The 20,069-nt window shown below is 33.4% G+C and overlaps 1 protein-coding gene across 1 annotated transcript; it reads right to left on the reverse strand.

The window, feature by feature from the left end:
- Positions 1–8,230: 8,230 nt before the first annotated feature.
- LOC105146294 (NF-kappa-B inhibitor cactus) lies at positions 8,231–19,796 on the reverse strand. The gene is made up of 3 exons (XM_011056450.2): positions 18,121–19,796; positions 16,078–16,430; positions 8,231–10,409 (listed from the first exon to the last, which is right to left on the reverse strand). Exons 1-3 carry the CDS (start codon positions 18,735–18,737, stop codon positions 9,991–9,993), a joined length of 1,389 nt encoding a protein of 462 aa, XP_011054752.1. The 5' UTR covers positions 18,738–19,796; the 3' UTR covers positions 8,231–9,990.
- Between the last annotated feature and the right edge of the window lie 273 nt (positions 19,797–20,069).

The raw sequence follows: 20,069 nt of genomic DNA on the forward strand, positions 1-20,069 counted from the left end.
ATCGCTTTAAATTGTATTTGCAGAACGGTGATCGCATGGCCACCACAAATTCATCCTGCACGTAGCAAATCGCCAACATTTCTTTGATTTATATACACCGAGCGGCCGAGATCGCTGAGAAAGCATTTTTGGTCTTCGCTTGTACAGCGACCGAGAACTCGGGCTCTCGCTTTCTTTCCCTGTCTCGTTCTCTCTCGACAGGAATCATATTAGTGTCGCGTACGTATATGAATATATTGAATCATCTAAAAAGTATCCGCGGTACTTTGTCACTAGATATATGACCATCAACACACATCTAGTGACAAAAAACCGCGGATACTTTTTAGATGACCCAATACAATCACATAAGAAGATGGAGATTATATTATTTGAAGTTGACAATCCTGAATCCAGAGCTTCAAGGTCCTACCACGTGAGATCTCCAAAATCAAATCGGACTTGGCCCATCACTTCTGTCGACCCTTAACATTGTCTTCTTTCTAACTAAAGCGGATAACACAGACTCTTGCAAAATGCATAACACATGAGACATAAGAAAATGAATCAATTAAAATCTTTTATTTCCTTCCTTCTTGAAAAATAAAAGATGATGATCTGATTGGTTGATTTTCTTATGTCTCATGTTTTATGAGTTATATAAGAGTCTGTGCTCCTCGCTTAACAGTAAGGGTATATCCACATAAACTTGCATAGCCGCATAAACATATATAAGGAAAATTATCCAATCACATTTTACATGCAACTTTGTAAGAGAAATGCGATTGAATAATTTTCTTTATGCATGTATTTATGTGGATATACCATAAATACTGGGAGCACAGATTCTTGCATATCGCATAACACGTAATGCATAAGAAACCAATTCAACCAATCAGAATTCAGGAAAGGAAGAAAACGAAGGATTTTAATTGGTATCGCAAAATTAAATTTACAGTTAAATATAAGAATATATAATATAATAAAATAAATAAAAAAAATATGATATAATGTATACATATTTTTTATAAATTCAAATTTTTTTAAATTTATTTTAATACATATTTTTATATTTAACTGTAAATTTAATTTTGCGATCGTGCGACAAAATATTAATTTTATTTGTACACTATAAATTTATAAATGCATGCAAAATTATTACAATGAGTCTCAAAATTACACGTAATGTTATAATTAATAGACAGAAATTTTTTACATTTTTACATTTTTTTTGCATTAAACATTTTTATGCATAATTACAACATTTTGTGCATAATAAAAATAGTATTATGAATATTAGCGAGCGAGACACATCGGGGTATCTCACTCGTACTAATAACAAATATGTGAGACATTGAAAGGACATCGCGAGCCGATATCACGTCCAATTATGCTTTCTCTCTCAATCATGCGCCTTGCGCTAAGGACAGAATATTGGAGCACTCCTCACTACTTTTTCCCTTCGCGCTCCTCGCCTCCTCCACATTTCCAGTTAAGTTGTGCTTCAGTATTAGAGAGCCTATAATCAGAGTGGCGTCATACGAGAGATGATGTCATATTTTAGCGAAATTCTGCGAGAGAGAAAGAGATATATGGTCTCAGTCTATCAAGACTGTCAGTTTTAGGGTTAGGTGCAACAGCATTGAACAACATAGATACGTAAAAGTACATTGATAAAAATGAAATTATCGAAATTATTTTAGAAATATAATTGGATGTACAATACCGTTTTGTAATAATTCATTAAAAAAAGGATATGTTATGAAAATAATTCCGAAAGACACAGAACGCCGAATGAATTGGTTAAAAAGTATAAATGGCAAATATAAAAATTGGACACCGTTAAAAAATCTGTATGTGAGGTAAAGTAATTTATACTTTACAAATAATGTATTTAAAATATTAAAATAAAAATGTAACATAAAATATACACACATTAATTATAATATCTGAAGACACGGTAGTCTTGGCATTAAGTATATGTATAGTTATCACATTGGTACGAATTTAATTCTTTCTCTTTTTGTCGTAATCTTTTCAATTATATATCATTGCATTGTGAGTCTAAATCAAATAATATGATAATTACGATATTTAATATATAATATTTTATGAAATGTATACACATAATATTTTTCTGAATTTTTGATTCTTTTATATTATTACAGATGCATTTTGCTCCTAAAATGTAGGAACGGAGAATGGATAATAAACTAGCGCATTTAATAGCGCAAATAATGTAGCGTTTTGTATAAAGTAATGTGCAATATTACAAAATGTACAATATTGCAATAGTACAAAATAAATGAAATTTTATAATAAATAATATATGTAAAAATTTTATTATTTTATATACGATATTATATATATTATTATTTTATATACAATATTTATTTATTATCATTTTTTAATTTGTCACAATTTTTAGCATGAGCATTTTTTAGCATGAATTCAAAATTTAGAAAATAATGCGTTTAAAAAACTGGAGGGAATGGCTAAAACATGGCGGATCAATCGCAAGTGATACTCGTATGGCATCACTCTTATAGGCTCTCTATTCAATCAAGAACTCTGCGTTGACAGTGGCGACACAGAATCAGATGGCGGTCTGGCGAAACGGTAGTCACGTATTTAAGCACGAGCCCATGTCCGTGTGCTCACCTGCGGCGCCGAGAGTGAAGCGAGACAGTGAGCTGCTTCTCTCACTAGTAGTTTGTTTCAAGCGACCGAAAATGTTTTCTTAGCAATCTCGGCCGCTTGCCCTAGACATCAATAAGGGGCGGGAGGCATCCTAAATAACATATAAGTTTTAATAAATTGTAGTAATAGTGTATCCCTTCTCTTAATCCAGAGTAGTATAAATCATGTTAAAACGCAACAGTTTACGAGATATTTAATTGTTTACGATTTTTCATGCACGTTATATAGTATACCTCTCTTTTATAAACTTGAGTAGCAAGAATAGTTCAATAGAAATAGAATTTTATCGGAAAAAAATTATAAACCAGTATTTTTTTCAAAAAAGAAAGTCTCGAAAGACCATCAGAAAAGAAATGCTATGTTTGAGATTCGAGACTTGTGAAGAAAGAGACTATGCGAAAAAAAAATCGAATAGTTGCAAAAAGCATGTTTTTCGCTTATAAAACGAAAGATATTGATTATATGGAAAAAAAATTCGGTACAAAAAATGTAGATATTCGAAATACTTACAAAATAAAACATGGAATATTAAAATCGATCTATAAGTTGAGTAGAAAAAAAATAAAAAAACACTGAAAAAGGCTTTTTTTCATTCTGTATTCATTGAGATTTAAACGCAAAGCTTTGAAATTCTCGTAAAATGTAGCGTCGTAATGACGAGCAAATCTAGCCCTGAACAAGAAATAGCCTGAAAATATTCATTAATTTTTGCAAAAAGCAATTTGTTCACTAAAAACCTGTCTGCGGAAAACTTAATTTCTTCATCTTTGAGCAGTCACACAGCAATTCACAGGGATTTTGCTTCTTCAAGAGAATTCTTGCACTATCATGCACTTAATAAAACGATTTTTTTGCAGTTAAACTATTATAAAACGATTTTAAAAAGTGGATATCTATTTCCATAGAAAAAAATGAAAGTAATTTCGTTAATATGCATCATATCAAATCCGTGTGAAGCATTCGAAATCTGATTTTTCTATGAATTTAAAAAAAAAGATTATCCTCCGATTATTAGGAGCCGAAATAACAATTTTTTTTCAAAAAATCACTGTTGCTCTAGTTTTTAAGATTAAGAGTTCCTTCTAGTATCAATTTGTCAAGGAAGAATTGAATTTTTGCTGTTGAAAAACTCTCGAATTTTTTGCTGCCGAAAAAATTTATTTAAAACCATTGGAAAGTTGAAAAACGCGAGCGAAGTGCGCCGGACGAAATGAGAGAAACAGGGTTGATAAAAAAATGTGTTTAAAAAAAATAAAACATTCATTTTTTTTGTTTAAAATATGTTTTTAATGTTTTATAACCAAGTAAATCAAGTTAAAATGTAACTGGAGTATCACCTTCTTCTCTACTAAATAGTATTAAAAACACATTTAAAAAAAATAACGTTTTAAATATTTGTTTAAAAAAAAGTTTTAAACAAAATAACTCTAGAGGGAAGTCGGCGCGCAATCGAGTGAAGAAGATTGGTTCGCTCGGCGATTCACGCATATTTGATTTCGTATGTTAAAATTTGCTAAATTTATATTTTCTCAGCAATAAATTGACGTGGAAACCTGATTTTTTTTTTAATCTGGAGTAGCTCGATAAGATATAAACAAATAACTTAACCAAATGTTTCGCAAAGTAATTGTAATCATGAAAATTTTAGTTTTTTGTTTCTTGATTTTGTTTCTTTTTATTTTTTCGGTTTATTACTAAAAAATTATGTTAAAGTATGGAGTGCATGTTTGATTAATAAATTTAAGTCATATTAGTTATATTTCTTTATTTAACATGCCGTAAAAAGTATTTGGACATTAAATGTACTGAATTATCAGTACATTTTTATGAATTTAATTGCAGGTGCAAATATGACATATGTAAACAAATAATAAATAATTTGTCAAATGTTAATGTACCTGTTGAATATAGTTGCAAAATATTTTTCATGTAACACTAATTTACTTTTATATTTGCAAAAGTTAGTGTTATATCTTTAACAGTTACGCTAACATTTAGCAAATTACTTATTAATTATTTATATACATATGTCATATTTGCATCTACAATTAAATTCACAAAAACAATTTTGTACTGATAATTCCGTACCTTTAATTGTCCAATTGGACACTTTTTACAGCATATTAAATAAAAAAATATAGCTAATGTGACTTAAATTTGTTAATCAAACGTACGTTTCCATACTCAAACGTGATTTTTTAATAATAAACCGAAAAAATAAAAATTCAAGAATGAAAAAATTTTCTAAATTAAAAATTTCATGGTTACAATTCGAGATTTTTTTAACAGCAAATTCTTCCTTGACAAATTAGAACCAGACGGAATTCTTAATCTTAAAAACTAGAGCCACAGTATTTTTTGAAAAAAATTGTTATCTCGGCTTCTAATAATCAGAGGGTAATCTTTTCTTTTTAAATTCGTAGAAAAATGTCAGATTACGAATGCTTCACACAGCTATTTAATATGATGCATATTAACGAAATTATTTTCATTTTTTTATATGGAAATAGATACCCATTTTTTAAAATCGTTTTATAATAATTTAACTACAAAAAAATCGTTTTATTAAGCGTACGTAATAGTGCGACTCTTGAAGAAGCAAAGTTCCTGTAAATTGCTGTGCAACTACTCAAAGATAAAGAAATTAAATTTTCCGCGGAGAGGTTTTTAGTGAACAAAATGGCTTTTTGCAAAAATTAATGAACATTTTCAGACTTGTTCAGGGCTAGATTTGTTCGTCATTACGTATTTATAATACTAAATACATTTTACGAGAATTTTTTACGAGTGAATGAAAAAAGGCCTCTTTCGGTGTTTTTTTATTTATTTTTTCTACTCAACTAATAGATCGATTTTAATATTCCATGTCTTATTTTGTAGGTATTTCGAATACCTACATTTTTTATATCGAATTTTTTTCCATACAATCAATACTTTCATTTTATAAGCGAAAAACATGCTTTTTGCAACTATTCGATTTTTTTTCACATACTTTCTTCACAAGTCTCGAGTCTCGAACATAGCATTTCTTTTCTGATGGACTCTTTCGAGACTTTCTTTTTTGAAAAGAAATGTTAGTTTATAATTTTTTTCCAATAAAATTCTACTTCTATTGAACTATTCTTGCTAAGTTTATGAAGGAGAAGTATCTATTAGGTCATCTAAAAAGTATCCGCGGTTTTTAGATGACCCAATATATAACAATGAAAAATCCTAAACAATTAAATATCTCTCTCATAAACTGTTGCGTTTTAATTCTCATAATGTTGATTTATACTATTTTGGATTAAGGGGAGGAGTACACTATTATTACAATTTATTAAAACTTATATGTTATTTAGGATGACCTCCATCCCTTATTGATGCCTAGGGCCGCCGAGCGGCCGAGATTACCAAGAAAACATTTTCGATCGCTTGAAATAAGCTATTAGTGGGAGAAGGAACTGTCTCGTTTATTCTCGGCGCGCTACAGGCAAGCACACGGATATGGGTTCGTGCTTGTTTATATGTACAATGCCGCACCACGATAAATGGCCGAACTTATAAGCGTGGAAAAGTGACGTTTTGACGACGAAATTTATGTTGCGTGCCATTTCGTTATTATTTGCCTAATTGTGAAAATGTGACTTGTCTCGTACTTAAGTCGTAATTATTCAAAGTCGTAATTATCGATGAAAACTAAAGTTATCTTGGAATTTTATATCTAAAAGCGTATATTTTACTTGTTTCAACATCTGTCGGACTGTGTGTTTCTGCCCGAATATAGGCTCACTTTATGTGCCTTTTACGATCATTTACTGACTGTCAAGAGAGGAAAGGATAATTTTTATCAATTTTTACAAGTGTTTTAAAGTGATCTTGTCATTTCGTTTCATCCAAATTGTCTTTATTTAAAAATGACACGCAACATAAGTTAACATATTCCTCTGACGTCATGATTCCAACATGACTAGTTAGGAGCCTTAAAGATTATTATATATCGAGTCTTTTAGATCAGATAGAAGTATAATTAGCTGATTTTCGAATACATATAATATGTACTATAAAATCTAAATCAATATGAGATTAATAGATAATAAAAAAAATCACAATATTTTCAATAAATTAATACTGATTAAAAGAAAATATTAATGTAATATTGCAATAAATTTTTGTACTTACTTAATTTATCAGCAATACAATATTCTAACGCTACCATATCATCTATTCGTGATGGTGAGCTTACTGAGATCACCGGGGAAAAGGGAGGATCAATTCATTACTATACCAATATTATGCTATACCAATAATATTTTCGCAAATATTATCTTATAAATCTTATCTTATTTTGACGTCAAAATGCTGATAAATGACATTATAGCTAGCTATCTGAAAATTTTGAAACCGCTTGTTGCAGTCAAGTATGTACTTATACATATACTTATACAAGTACGTACGCTACTTATATATATAGGTCTAACAGTGTTTGCTAGTCCATGCGCGTCCATGTCTCTCCGACATGGTGCATGACTACACCAACGATTGGTAATAATACATTTAGCGGTAAACTACAAATGCGAGATGGGAAAAACCCATCAACCTCGAACAGAACCAAAGGCATCGTCGATGCGCGCGTATCTTCCATACTTCCATAATTTCAAATATTAAGTGTACTTCGTAAAAAGCGACATTTCTTACAACTGTTATTGTTACTTCGTTTACATTGTCGGGAGGAATCCGACAATGAAACGCAGTTTTTCTAGTATCTAAACACTAAGAAGCCTGCGTACTTTCCCTCTTTCTTTCGCGCGATAGATTTTTTTTCTTGAAATGCTTAGTAGTCATTACTCGAAATAATAATCGGTTGATTCCGTCTTCAGATTTTTATGTCGGATTTTACAATGTCGCGTACTTATGCCTTCAAAAATTCCGTTACATTTACGTTATTATCAATATCTTTCGAGAGATCATATGAATCATAAATCATATGAATCTTTTGTATCTACATTAGAATCTTTAGAGAAAAAGAAACGTACCTCTTTCTTCTTTTTGAAATCATTCGTTCGAGGAGCTTCCGTATTTTAAACTCGACAAAATGACACTTGCACGATAACATTTTTATTCTGCATGCAATGATCACAGACAAATCAGAAAACAACGTAAAAGAGAAATCTCTTTGATCCCTCTCGCTACTCTTAACAAATTACAAGCAGATTTGTCGACACATCCAAAGCTTGTTTCATTATCATAGTGGGTTAATATTTAGATTAAATAAAGCAATGTTTTATTATTTAAATATTTTAAATTCTAATAGTGCTAATTTTAATTTTCATGCATTAAATGTTTTTATTTAGATGTTTTGTTATCATTTACTTGATTTCATAATTATGTTACAAAATCACATCAAATTTCATTTGATGTAATATATTCATCAAAGCACATGATTTGCTTATCAGATCAATTATTTAATTATCTAACTCTTTTTCTTTCTAAACTTTTCCATCGAAATTTTCATAAAAAAAGATTTCGCTCAAAAAGAAAGAAGGATAAAGTGGAAAATAAATCACATCTGTTTTTCTCTGTAGAGAAACCGATATGTGTCGATATGTATTTGTTAGAGAAAAAGACAAAGGAAGCGCTAGATTCATGTGTGTGTGTGTGTGTGTGTGTGTGTGTGTGTGACATGTTTTTTTATTAAAAATAATTATAGCTTTTATTATACGAATATGATATCGTCAAATCGTTGTTATTATTAATATATCGCGACAGTGACATACTTATGACTAACAGAAAATATCTATAATGTACACGAAGAAATGGAGAAAAGTTACTGTATATTGATGGAAGCAATTGTATGCTGCTACAATGAACACTGATCCGGTTAATGTTCATCAGCGATAAACATCGCATCATTCTGGATCTTTCTTCTCAATAAATCTGCTATATAAATACATTGCATGCGGCTACACGAGCCATATGTATAAGAATGTGAATTTGACTATTAAACAAAAAATGTAAATTTAATTATTTGTCTTCACTTTAATATGTATCTTACTCCACGCATCGATTTCGCCTTAATCTATGACTTAAGATTATAATAAGACCCTTCTTCACGAGTATTCATTAAACGCAGATTAAACATACTCTTCTATTTACATTATAAAGTATATAAGCACAAGTATTCCACACTTGCATCATCACATGTTCCGCACCTACTTTCACTCATAGACGCTCTGACAAACATTACAAGAACACTCGTGTTAAAATATATATATAATATATATATATATACACACATGCGCGCGCGCGCGCGCACACACACACACACACACACACACACACACACACACAAAATATATATATATATATACACATTTGTCCTTTATATCATACTTGTACAGCCTTTTTTGGAACACTCTTCTCGAAATGCTGCATGCCTATCCGCTGCGAAAGATTACTAGAGGAAAAAACGAACGACCGCTAAGACAACCCGCGTCTACGCGTCGCCTTGTTCGTAATTAAATGCTTCGTTAATATAAGTTCCTTTCTGAGATCTTCGATTTCTATGCGTCTCTATTAATCGTTCATCATTCATTCCTCATTTGCTGCCGATATCGATTCGAAAAAGGTATAAACAGTCTAGAATTGTATTACAATAGTAATACTTGTCGACCTAAAAGATGCATCTCTGATCGCACATTAGATATAATACACATTGAAGCTAATTTTGAGAAATTCTATTTCTTATCTACTTAACTGCTAATCTTTTCATTTTTTTTTACTGTAGATCTTAATCCAACCGGCAGATTAAGATGACAGGAGCTTCAAAGCTAGACACTGACGTTTATTCGTGCATTATATATCGAATGTGTCAAAATTTATAAATAATTTTTATTTTTTTAATAAATTGTAATACTTTTATTTTAATTACTTGCCTTAATGCATTTAATATTAACACATCGTCCAACGTATCAAATTTAAGCCACGCGTTAACCACGCGAAATATGATTTTTATTTAATTTAATAAATCTAATTGTTCTTTTTAGGTAATAATTATTCATTTAAATTTTAATCAAAATAATTTCCTAATGCACAATTAAAGCTCAAAATATACTTATCAAACATATACATATAGAAAATGAGACATAATTTTAATCTTTTTCTCGTCTGGCAAATTTTACTCACATCATCGATTGTATCAATTCGATAGATTAAAAGACGTTAATGTGATTCGAGATACATTTTCCGTGCATATGCACGCGATATCTTTCTTTTTGTTTGGTAATTATCTAGCGCCCAAATTAATCGATAAATTAAATATCGATGGATACTTTAGACTGTCACTCCGATTGCATTTTGCGTCTTAACAATGGCGGGCAAGTAATCCGTCATCCACGATGTCATTTCTTCGTCTTCGCTGTTTTCGGAATCTGATTCTTCCGGTAATGGTTCCCGCATTGCGCCATATCGCATTAGCTCTTTGCGTGCTTTCTTAGTGAACTCAGTGTTAACATTCAAGCTCAATTGATAGGCCGTTCTACCGCCATATGTTCGATCATTCAGACACGATGCTCGTTGGCATTCCAGTAACAGAAAATCGAACAACGACCAGTACTGATGTTCCACTGCGAGATGAAGTGCCGTGTATCCCGCCAGACCCTCCTTCGCCTTGAGATCAGCCCCTAAACGCAACAAAAGTCGTACCAGATCCACGTATCCATTGGTGGCAGCCACGTGCAGGCACATCTCACCTGAAATAAAAAAGAATGAAATGAATCATGCAATAATAAACAACAGCAAGAACGACATACTTTTTTATTGGAATTTTGAAGAATACGAATTATCTTAAATTGTAAATCAATTGACTGATCACACGATCTCATAACAGCAGCCACAGATATTCTATGTCTATTTATTCCTCTATTTTATGTCAATAGAGTCACGTTGAATTCTTAACATACGTAATTGATTTATTATAGATTTATCTCTCTTTGAATTCTCTATGATGTCAGATGCAAGTCAGAGACGGAGGAATGCACATGTCAAAATGAGTGATGCGATCGAATCATATGTCTCCGACTCGCGAGACATAGATAGAACTAGGAAGACGCGGTGAATCATTGTCGTCGGAGATTTGGCTAGAGTCCCGCAATCCAAACTAGGCTCGCACCGATCAAACTGCTAAAATTAACTGCACCGCATTACCAGTCGCATTGGCGGAATTTAATGTGGCATAACTTATACGTGCATCGCATTTGCGTCGATATTGTACTCTTTCTCTTGATGACAGAAATAAACCTGGGAGATTGCGAACATTCATAAGTATAGTCGCGTAGAAATCTACTGTATAGCTCCTGTTTTTACCGTGTAAGAATCATGTATGTACGGTCGATTGCGCAGTGACATTGAAAGTGTCAACGAGATTCTTAACTTATTGTTAGATTCAGGATGTCATATTTAAAAGTATCTAAAAAGGTGTTCTACACATTGCTATAAAGTACGCGATATGAAAGACTTAATTAAATTGCTACGCGATTATTCGAAATTTGGAGCACAGGATGCGAGGTCCCTATACCTTCATCAGACGCGAATCAGACGCGAAAGGGGATCGATTTTTTAAGGATGAAAATCCGACAAAACCCACTAGCTTCGACGCCGCTGTGGGGTTTCCCGATCAAGCGAGCTCAGCTAAGGCGAAGCGGGACGAGGCGAGGTGAAGAAATCGCGTGGCACGCAAATAGTCTTGTAGGTATTTTTAAATATTGAAAACATCTGACCGTGCCTGCCCTCCGTCACGCGACGCGGCGTGGCGGCGTCGCGACGTGCTGCGCCATGCCGCAATGTGACGAACGCGCGCATGCAAGCAGGAGTCACGTCGAATTCCATTGTACACGCGAAAGTATTCCGCTTCCGTTCGTCAGGAAACATATGATGCTCTCTCGCCAATGGAATCACAAACGATTACATGAAGTCGTTTCTTCCTTTTAATTACAAGAAACAACCTCCTCCAAGTCCATATCCTCTTTAGCAAATTAAATCGAAATTATAAATGGTCTTCATAAACAGTTCCGTCTAATTTCAGTTTCTATCAGTTTCCCTCTAATTTCAGTTCTACAATTTCCATCTAATTCCAACCAAGAAGTGTCCGATCGCGTTTATTGTCCGTTTCTTATTTTTCTAATTATCACTCATTTAATCTTAATCGTTTTCAACTTGTTTTCAAAGAAAATAAGTGGACTTTAAAACACGATTATTTCGAATGAATCAGTGATTTCTCAGTCACAGAATCCGTACTAAGAACTTAATTTATTACTCATCAATCCTTAAGTCTGGATGAATGTTGTACGAGTTATCTAATGTTCGCACAGAAGTTAGATTTGCAATTTTGTTATCGGTTTCGATTAATTGATCACAATCCGAAACGATCGCTTACAATCGGCTCCACATACTTGCGTCGTTATCCGCGAATTTGTGGCGGAATACGCCGATGACGCTCATGTGGAATTTCCAAGCTTTGAAAAAATCCGAAACGAATATCTCGCGATGAATGATGTCGCCGACCAGAATGATTTTCTCTTTCTCACTCTTTTTTTCTATCTGCCTCTCTGTGCGTGTGCGTGTGCGTGTGCGTGTGCGTGTGCGTGTGCGTGTGCGTGTGCGTGTGCGTGTGCGTGTGCGTGTGCGTGCGTGCGTGCGTGCGTGCGTGCGTGCGTGCGTGCGTGCGTGCGTGCGTGCGTGCGTGCGTGCGTGTGCGTGTGCGTGCGTGCGTGCGTGCGTGCGTGCGTGCGTGCGTGCGTGCGTGCGTGCGTGCGTGCGTGCGTGCGTGTGTGTGTGTAGTATAGAAGTAGGAATTATATAAAATTTTATAATAAAATTTAGCTCAAGGAGTGTAATTATGTAGTTTAGTATTAAATTTTGTAGACTTGTGCATTGTATATAGATAAAAGTTACTAATGATTATCTGTAAGAGATACAACGCAAAATAAATTTAAAAAAAAAAATTTGTGCCTACTTTATTATACCAATCTTTTTTCCTCCGATCTGTTTTTACATGTTTTTCATCACCGTAGCAGGAATTCTTCATGTGGGATATTGTATATGTATGTGAGTATCCATCGCTATCAATTATAAGTGACTGCGTTATTTATTATCAAACATTGAGTAAATATGCTCATTGAAAATAGCCTAGAACAGCATTTAATGAGTCAATAAATTGATCACATATAAGATTTGAAACACAAGATGTATCACACCAAATATGCAAATCACGAAGACACCATTAGCTACAGCAGCAACAAATATATTATAAGGATAACGCAGTTGATTATATTAAATATTCCAGTTTGAGCAAAATCAATGTTTAATAATAGTGCGTTATTCATTTGGTAAATATTATGTTTATTATTAGTATGAAATTTACTGGTGAGGGAGGGGGAGAGTGTCTCCTTTTTAAAAATATTTTGCAATGAAATATTACAATATATTTTTAATATTCTAAAATGTTTAATCATAATTTTGATAACAAAAAATCCAAAAAAATCAGGGCAAATGATACCTTTATTTTTTATCATCACATCCACTCTCACAAAAAAAAAATATAATAATAGATATGACAGATAGACGTTTTTATTATCTCTAAGTATTACCAAAAAAATTTTGAACATATTATCAGTACATTACTAAAAAATGATTATTCGATTGATTTAATTTTTAATATTATTAATGCACTATTAAAATTTCTCATTCATAAAGGTACGATACAACAGAAAGAATCAAATGAAGAAATCAAGAGGGATTGTTTTCTTCTGACTTTTTGTATTCCAAAAATGTCAGACGAATTTAAAAGAATTAGTAAAACTTTTAACACTAAATTAGCTTTTACTAGCTTAAATAAATTAAATAGTTAAATTGATCAAGGGACATAAAAACATTTTCCCAAGAGAAAAGAGAAAAAATGTCGTGTATAAAATCTCATGTAAATCCTACGATGCCTCTTATGCTGGACAGACAGGAAGAAAACTTAAAATTAGATTGGCTGAGCATCATAATCATATTAAGCGGAATAGTAACAACCATCGGTGCTCACAGAACATCGGATTGAATTTGAATATGACTTCAATTGGGAGAATGTGGCGATACTAGATGAAGAGCGTTTTTTTAATAAATGTTTTTAATAAATATCTAAGTGCCTTCATATACTCATGCAACAAAATAGTTTCAATTTATATTCAGATACAGAAGGTGTACATCAAACTTATATATAATTATTAAAAGACATTAAATAGTTACATTTTGTCGGTTTATACAAATTATTGTTTATGTATTGACTTTGTTCTTTTTTCTTTTTATTTTCCTTGTTAATCTATCTTTCTTATTATATTAAATGTGTTAGTCATGTTTCGTTCAAACTGCGATCAACATGCGTTTTTTTAACTTGATACTCTTTAGTGATTATAAATTTTAATTGGTTTTGATCCAATATCGAGATGAATTTCTTCTATGCCTTGGGATGAGTCACCAGTTTTTTAATATTAATTTTGTAACTTGTTGACAGAATGGTTTCGAAATATTTATAAGATAATTATTTTAATGTTTCGAATAGATATCAAATGTGTTAATCTGATGGTAATTTGTTTTCTTGGATATGAAGGGATTGATATTTTGAAATTGTATTGCTGAGGATGTTCCAAAGTGAACTGAAACATATTATTTTCTATTTTTTGAAATAAAGATTTAAGATTGCGTATTAACTACCACGCTGATTCTCATTCGCCGATTTTTTTAGATTTTTTGTTGTTGAATTTGGGAGAGTCCATAAGGAGATTACATTATTACTATTCACAATTTTGATGTTTCAAAAATATTTTTTAATTTAAGAAACTTTTATAGGTTTTTGCGGCTTACTGCTCTATTATAATATCGCGATATGCAGCGTTATGTTAAAGTCACTAATTGCAAGACTACATAAAATATTACTGTGTCTGCCGATAAGTGTGGCTTCTATTAAACGATGTTTTTCAGCTCTTTGCCATTTGAAAGTTTGGAACATAAAGACATAGAAATTGTTAAAAAAAAACAGTGTTGAATAGATTTACCAAAAATAGAAAATGTAAATTAAATATTTTATTATAAAATGTTGTGCCTATACAATGTATATTATTTTTTTTGTTGGCATAATTTTAAATAAAATGTTTTATAAATTTAATATTTACATAGTACTTTTTAAATGTAATGTTAATGATCATTCAAATAGTCTATCTTTTCGAATTTGATCTTGAAAAAAATGGCGCTTGCAGCGCACAAATTTAATAAGTAATAAAGACGGAAAGATGTAATGAGAATGACGTAAAATAATTAAATTTTCCTTCTTTCTTTGTTAATTCGTTACAATTGGCGCATGAAATTTCGCAGAAATCCGGCAATTCAAAAATCAACCCAAAAATACATGTATAAATTCGCTAGTGCCCCCCCCCCCTCTTGACAAATGTCTGAAGGACACAAATTCCTTGATGAAATTAAATATTGAAGAACATTACTTTTTATATGCATATGATTTGAATTTCCATTTGTTGTTGTAAGTAATTTTCATACTTTTATTAAAATAAACTTTATTTGAAAATGAAGTAAAGGTTAATATTTTTTATTGTCTTCAGTATTACAGGAATTCGTTTTTGTTTTTTAATTGTTTACGATTTAAAAAATTATTTGCGTTTACACACACATAAATGCAAATAATATATATATAATAATATGTTTGCATAATTGTAAACAGACAAACAATTCTATAAAATCTATCATTGTAATATTTATGCGATCGCAGAACATTTGATATATAATGATTCTGAGAAATTTGTTAAATTCAAATTGCCTCAATAGAATTATATAATCTTTTTTTTCAGAAGAAATATATTCTTGATACGTTTTTAAGATGATGAAACTTTCAAACGTGAGCGTAAAGAACATATGACTCTCTCTCGATGAAATCACAGGAAATCCGCGCAGTTCCACGTGTCCATAGATCGTAATGTCATCGCTCACTACGCAAATCTTATATATGATTTATTCTGCACGGTAAAAGCAGGGATTTTCCACTGCTACTTCGGCGTTCTTTGTGCCATGGGCATGGATCATCTTTTCTCGCATTAATGTTACGGTGATTAGTGATAATTATGTTGCAAGCTTTCAAATAACTATCGCAGGAATAATCGCGATAAGTAACTTATGTCTGAGATCAACAATTTTTTATTGCATTTGCTTGGCATTTTTTAGCTATGAATGTCTTTCGCATCTTTAACACTTTTCCAATTTTATTAATAATCGTGTTCATAGTTTCAATTATATTTATTTCTCATCGCACGATCGTTTCTTCTCAAAACAAGTGAGAAACTAATGAAAAACTAAAGTTAATCGAATGCTTACCGCGATAATTACGTTGCTCCAAATTCTGAGGTAAGGCGGGTATCATTTGTCCAGATATCAATTTGTTCCTTTCGATCGAGGATAATGGATCCGTGAGGGCCTTAGCGCAAGCAAGATCTCCGTTTTTGCATGCCAGATGAAGGGCTGTGTTTCCATGAAAATTCCTTAGGGATAGATCTGCGCCTGCTAAAATCAATCGCCTGATGATCAACGGCTGATGTGTTAATACAGCCAGATGCAAGGGTGATTGCCAATCGTAGTTCATAGTGTCCAATAGACACGGATCAGGGGCCATCCTTATTAAACAAAACGCAGCTTCCATGAAGCCCTGCACGATCGCGATGTGCAGTTGCCTGTATAGATAGAAAATACATTACATAAGAAGAAGAGGCAAATTTGATTTTACTTGGCACTTATATCTATAGAATTATTTATTAATTTTTAATATTGGAATTTAGTATTTATTCGTTAATTTTACTCTTGAAAATATTTTTCTCGATATCTCTTTTTTTTGCCGCAAGTATCTCCTTTTTTTTATATAAAACGTGCGCCACTGTGCAATTTATCTTGTTATTGTTGCTCATTCCCGAAAAGCGATTCTATTAAAGAATGAAACTCGTTTCATTAAAATGGTCAATGAGCCCGAGTCAGTCACACGTACAGCGCATGTCAAACGTATGTATACTTAGGTCATTCCACTTACGCCATCAATAATATGTGCTCAAATTGACGTATACTATATATTCGTAAAAAAGAAAGCGAAAATAAGAGCAAATCGCGATAGTAAAGAGAAAGATGATTTTCTCATCTCAATTTTGTAACGAGAAACCGATCAAAAATAAATCGATTCGATGTTGATCGATCAATCATTTCTGGCTGGGACCGGACGGTTGGTATATGAATTACAAATTTTGAATTTATATGCCATAACTCGCATATAATAGTAGATATTACGCTCAAAAAGCGTAGATATTGTTATAGTAGTCGTAGGATTTCTATAACAATACCTATGTTTTTTGAAAGTTATTTTAATTAAGTATATCCCCACAGTATATTGTCGCCACCGTTGGATCGTACGTTAGCATAGCATGCAGCATCATATTCGACTCTGGACCCATTGATCTCGATCTAACCGCAATAAGCCATTAGCAAAATCACAGACTAATAGATCCCTTGATTTGACGAAATCGGTAATAAGTATAAGACAAAGAGACAGAGAGTCTAAGCTACAATTATCAGAATGTTTAATTAAACAAAAAAAAGTGATATTTTATGTTATTTGTTTTGATTATCCAAATGTATATAGTATTAATATACTTCCAAGTATTTGATTGACCAATCAGAAGAAAAAATTTTAATTGTCAAGTCAAAGAATACTTAAAAGTATTGTTTTAGCATCAAGTGACCGTAGTCTCAACTCTCAAATACGGAAGATACGACTAACTGATTTCATCAAAGAAAAACAATACCGATCGAACGAACATTTAATGAAATAAAAAGAAGAGATTGTAATTTATTTTTATTATCCATATGTATCCAAATATATATAAATGTATAATGCAATATTTACTGTCAGGCCTGAAAATTTAGTGCACGTAATGCACAAGTACTATAAATTTTCAGCATTGACAGTGAATTGGAATGCAATGCAACCATAATATCTATAGTGAGCTATTAATTAGTATAGTAATGCTATTAAGTATATTAGTTTAATTTATTTTAATTTTGAAAAAAATCAGGCAATATATCCAGGAGAGGCAGAGAATACCTTTGACCTAAGAGGCATGATTTTACGTTATTTCACATTGAAGAAAACCAATCCTGGGAATCAATTCTGTATCTTGAAATGAGGTAAAAATTACAAAAGTGAGCAAATTTACTAGGTGGTGACCAATTATACTAGGTGAAATTATCAGTATTCTAGTAAATTCGTTCACTTTTATAATTTTCACCTCGTTTCAAGGAGAGAATCGATCCCTTGGTCGATAGGTCACTCATTCCAAAAAGTTAATAAATGAAAGAGATGAAATAATTGCTACTTACGTGTCACCGTCATCATCTTGCATGTAATACAGCTGCCAGGGTTCCTCGTTTGTATGTTCTTCATCGCTGGTCTGCTGGTGATGCTGCTCGAACTTGGTGTCATCCTTGTTATCCTGCGTCACAGGCAATAATTTGGGGGTCGACAACTCAGTCTGGATCAGTTTGCCCTTGGCAGCAAGCGGGTTTAGGTTGACCTGCTTCAGGCTGAGCTGGTTCAGGGTTTCGGTGAGGTCGAGGTCTACGCCACTATCGATCGCCTTCATTGATTCCTCAATGGCGATTGCCGCCGTCGTTATCGATGATGATGATGCCGTTGTCGTCGCCGTGACCTGTTTCTCCTGCCTCTCTCCCTCCCCCTCCTCCCACTCTTCCTGCGAGTGCAGCAACCCCGAATCGCCGCTAATCTCGCCGCTGAACTGCAGGTTGCCGCCCGATAGGAATCCGGAATCGATGTTGCCCGCTTCGTCTTCGTACTTACAACCGCCGACGACGTTGTCGTCGTCGTCGTCGTCGTTGTCGTTGTCGTCGTCGTCGTTGTTATTGTACTTTCGCCGCCCGTGCTCCTTATCGTCCTCTGTAACACGTTCTTCCATCTGGGTGCTTTTGGGATGCCACATTTTTTTCTTTCAAGTCGTGCCTTCAAGATCCAAAGAGTCGTCTCCTAGCTTTCACTCGATCTCTTTTGCGAAAGAATAGCACTACTCTCCTCTTTCTTATCTTTCTTTTCTCTTACCAAAACTTTTATTAAATATCTATCTCGAATCAATGATTTCCAATCAGTGAAACGAAGGGAAGAAAAAAGCAATACCCGTATACGACGAAGTTGCGAGTGACACTAACGGGATTCTAACGAATGGGCGAATTTTAAAAACCAGACCGTTTATATTAGCTCAACCGAACCTATATGGCTAGGTGTTCTCGCCTCGTCGACGCGCTCGATTCGATCGCGCAGGAAGAGTTTTGAAGAATTCCCACGCACGATAGTTCTCGTTCGCAAAGTGCGATGTCTCGTTATGCGACCTTCACTTTCTCGTGTAACCTTTGCTACTGCACTATAGTATGCGTCAAGGTGCGTCAAGCAACAAGCATCTTCGATAATGCACTTGTTCAACTTCCATATACTACCGGTCGAGTCCCCAGAGACCCCGACCGCGACGATGTCCAGTTCGTCCGTCCGTTCGTCCGATCGTTCGTTCGTTCGTTCGTTCGTTCGTCACGTTGACGTATATATTCGACGCGATCCTTTTCTTACTCCTCTTCCTCCTCTTTCTTTTCACGGAACAGCTGTGCCGCACTTTGATCCGCTCCCCTCTCCCACCCACGTCACTTTCTTGAATGGCGTTCGCTCGCGTACTCTCAACTCTCGCACATCCGACTTTCTACAAATTCTACCTCGTTCTATTTCATTCCCAGCGCCTTTCACCGAGTCACAAAACCGCCGTTCTCGACTTCAGGGGAATCCTTTTATTCTATCTCGCCATCAAGGGAAACAGATGGAAAATGTTCACCTTTATCGTACGATACGTGATTTGTGCGACGCGATGAGTTTCATGCGAGTGATCGCAAATGAACGAATCCTACCATCTCGTGATCTCAGAACGAACTGATCAGTGAACAGTAGACAGAGAGATTCGCGTTGTTGCCAAACCATGTTTTTGGCGCATGCGCGACATCATCAAAGAGGACATGCGAAGGGACGTACATGGAGCTTTTTTTTTTACAATCGAATCCTAAATTGTTTCTTTTTTAAAACTTGTATCCACATTAGAAATTGAGATCTTGGAAAAAGAATGAACAAATCACATATGAACAATTTAATTACATGACCAATGCGATTGGTCAATTCTTTCTCTGTCCAAGATCGATTTCTAATATTTTGGATATATATTTTACTCTTCGATGTCCAATATATGCATATTTCATTTTAAATGCAGAAAATGTAATACCCA

The sequence above is a fragment of the Acromyrmex echinatior genome, chromosome 9 (assembly GCF_024713525.1).
Source record: "Acromyrmex echinatior isolate Ae372 chromosome 9, ASM2471352v2, whole genome shotgun sequence".
Taxonomy (NCBI): Eukaryota; Metazoa; Arthropoda; class Insecta; order Hymenoptera; family Formicidae; genus Acromyrmex; species Acromyrmex echinatior.